Here is a 2,795-nt window from a genome sequence, read left to right on the forward strand (position 1 = left end):
AGCATTTTTGTATGTAATGATAAAATTAGCAATTCTTCAAGTCACTTTGCTTAATGTAGTTTAATCGGATTTCCGATCAACTACTCCAGTATATTTTTTGTAATATTAAGTTGTAGGATGATACGAACTAATGAGAGCAGCATCTACAGGTTCCATGCATGATGGACAAGTGAGTGAACGGAGTAACCAATCGTCGATACACACTGCATGATAAGTATGCATACAAGGTAGATAACGAACTTCTTCTCCTACCATAAGCTCCATCATGCATATTACACATTCTCCTTTCTTTGTTCCATCGTATTGTCGCATGGGCAAATGTTGTATGAGTCCTATACGCTTTGCAATTCGTACCTGCTGTTCTTCTTCGCTTATACTACCAGATGTAACGCCAAGTCCTAAATTAAGTCCAACTCCAATTCCACGTGAGACATTTAAATTGGACTGTAAACGATGTTCTCTTGTCGCTGTTACAGGATAATAAGATCCCATAATTTCCTATAAAATGATTATTTTATTTTTAATGTATATTTACCATGTTAAAGTAAAATATATTATGCGGCGATTTCCTTTCATTACAGAAAAGCATAGTTATTTAGATTATTGTGAAATAAGAACAATGAAAAAGGAGAAAAAATTAAAAAAAAAATATTTGTATCTGTTGAAAGTAATAAATTTTTAGAAATCTAATAAATCTTCTTTTTATCTAAACGTCTGCCGATTAATAAAATAACATTCGATAAATAGTAATAATAAAATAGAGTTACATTATAAGGTATTTGAGGTCCGAGTGCATCTTGTGACGAACTTCCAATCATTGAAGGATCGGGATTGCTGCTAAGCAAAGTGGTATTGTCCTGCTGACTGCCTCCCGCGCGTTTTAGACAATTTCCCATTTTTATATGCAATCAAGTTCCTATTAACGATTTTTCCTTTATCACTGCTTCTCATTCGACAAGTTCGATGTCGAATTAGAAAACGATTATCAAAGCAACATGAGACGTACCAAACACAGTCCTCATTTTTTTACAAGCGCATAACTTTTCGTAGTTAGCTGTCACGAGACTAAACTCGATCGCACGATGGATATAACAAGTCGTTTCGTTTTGACAAGATACGCCGCGCGAATTGTTATGATCAGAATATCTCCTGTCATGTACTTATACAACTAACAGCTGAGTGGTCTCACGCACACATTCGAAGAGTTAGTAGCAAACAGGCTAAGTTAGTCACAGATTGGAGAAAAAAATGTTTCAGGCATCGAGCTACCATGTTTTTTAAACAGCTAATATTTCTTTGTCGTAGACGACTCATCCTTCCGATTGGACGAAAACATTATTTCATTGGCTATGAGCAGTGCTGAGTAAAAGGAACTTAATACGCATTTTCCTATTGGTCCTTGGCCAACGGCCATGTTGAATGTAGATCTACGTAATATTTTAAAACAGAACTTTTGAATGTTGTGGAAGGTATCCAAGGACTAAATTGAAATTAGTTCGTTTATCGTTCATATCGTAGATTTCAATGTATTATATTAATATTAATACAGTTAAATAAATTATCAATGAACTTATATCCGTTCAATAAAACAAATTATTGTATTATAGATAAAATATATTTCATTGTAATAATAAATATAATCTGTAATTAAATTGCAACTGTAATCTTATTCAGTAATCTTAAAATTTAAACATATCGATACATGTTACATATATATATATATATAACAAATATGAGTAATATCATAAATAATTGTATCATCTCTATGTACTTAATTTATAATTAATACTTATATTATTATAATTATATATAATTAACTATGTACTTAATTTATAATTAATACTTATCATATTATCTATGATAATAACTTAATTATTAATATTTGATTCGTTTAGCTAAATTTTCTTCCTTTCACGATCGCAAGGTCATAATGACAAATGTTACATATCTTTACGTATTACGCACATAAAGTATATATTTTAATAATGGAATTAGACAATCTTCTAGGAAGTATTTATCATAATGATCGTGAAAACCTGCAAGTTCAAGTTTGGAAGACGAATTAATATTTTTATCTATTAGCAATCACTCACAGTTTTTATAAATATCACAAGTATATTTTTATTCAACATATATAAATAATATTATTTAATTTCTCCGAAAAAAGAGGATATAAATTAATAAAATTATAAATTATTAAATATTAGAATTATAGATTATAAATTAAATATGAAGAAAAACAAAAAAATTAAAAATAGATGAGAATCGATAATTACTACGATATAATTATACTACGATATTTATTTGTATTAAATACTACGATATTTATTCCTAGTAAATACTACGATATTTATTTCTAGTAAATACTACAATATTTATTCATAGTAAATACTGCGATAATTATTTTTATAATTTCGTTAGATAGTTACCGGAAGTATGGATCAAAGCTCTAAAAATATATATATACATATGTACCATATATGAATATATATATACATATATACTGTATATATGAAAGGAATTATTAAAGTTGATAAATCAACGCGTATTATTCTTTACCCGGTCATTCTGACTTACGAAAGTAAATAACAGAAATAAAACACCCTGATTTTATTATATCTTAAGACTTTTTTTTTATTCATCTTATCGTTATTGATCGAGGATCGAGGAAACTCATGGAATCGAATAATTCTTAGTTTTCAGAAACGAAAGATCATTCTAGTAGTTATCTTATCGATAGGAGACTTTTGACCTCGTACAAACACGAAAAGCACGAAGACCTTTGGCACCGATCT

The 2,795-nt window shown here is 29.1% G+C and overlaps 1 protein-coding gene across 1 annotated transcript; it reads right to left on the bottom strand.

The window, feature by feature from the left end:
• Nucleotides 1-105: 105 nt before the first annotated feature.
• LOC124947245 (RING finger protein 11) lies at nucleotides 106-896 on the bottom strand. The gene is made up of 2 exons (XM_047489128.1): nucleotides 768-896; nucleotides 106-498 (listed from the first exon to the last, which is right to left on the bottom strand). Exons 1-2 carry the CDS (start codon nucleotides 894-896, stop codon nucleotides 106-108), a joined length of 522 nt encoding a protein of 173 aa, XP_047345084.1.
• Between the last annotated feature and the right edge of the window lie 1,899 nt (nucleotides 897-2,795).

This window comes from Vespa velutina, chromosome 2, assembly GCF_912470025.1.
Source record: "Vespa velutina chromosome 2, iVesVel2.1, whole genome shotgun sequence".
NCBI lineage: Eukaryota > Metazoa > Arthropoda > Insecta > Hymenoptera > Vespidae > Vespa > Vespa velutina.

Bases quoted from the DNA above. Each gene is read 5' to 3' on its own strand.
- LOC124947245 (XM_047489128.1), bottom strand. From the start codon at position 896: ATGGGAAATTGTCTAAAACGCGCGGGAGGCAGTCAGCAGGACAATACC. The intron at 499-767 runs GTAACTCTATTT...ATCATTTTATAG, and splicing joins GACCTCAAATACCTTATAAT to GAAATTATGGGATCTTATTA.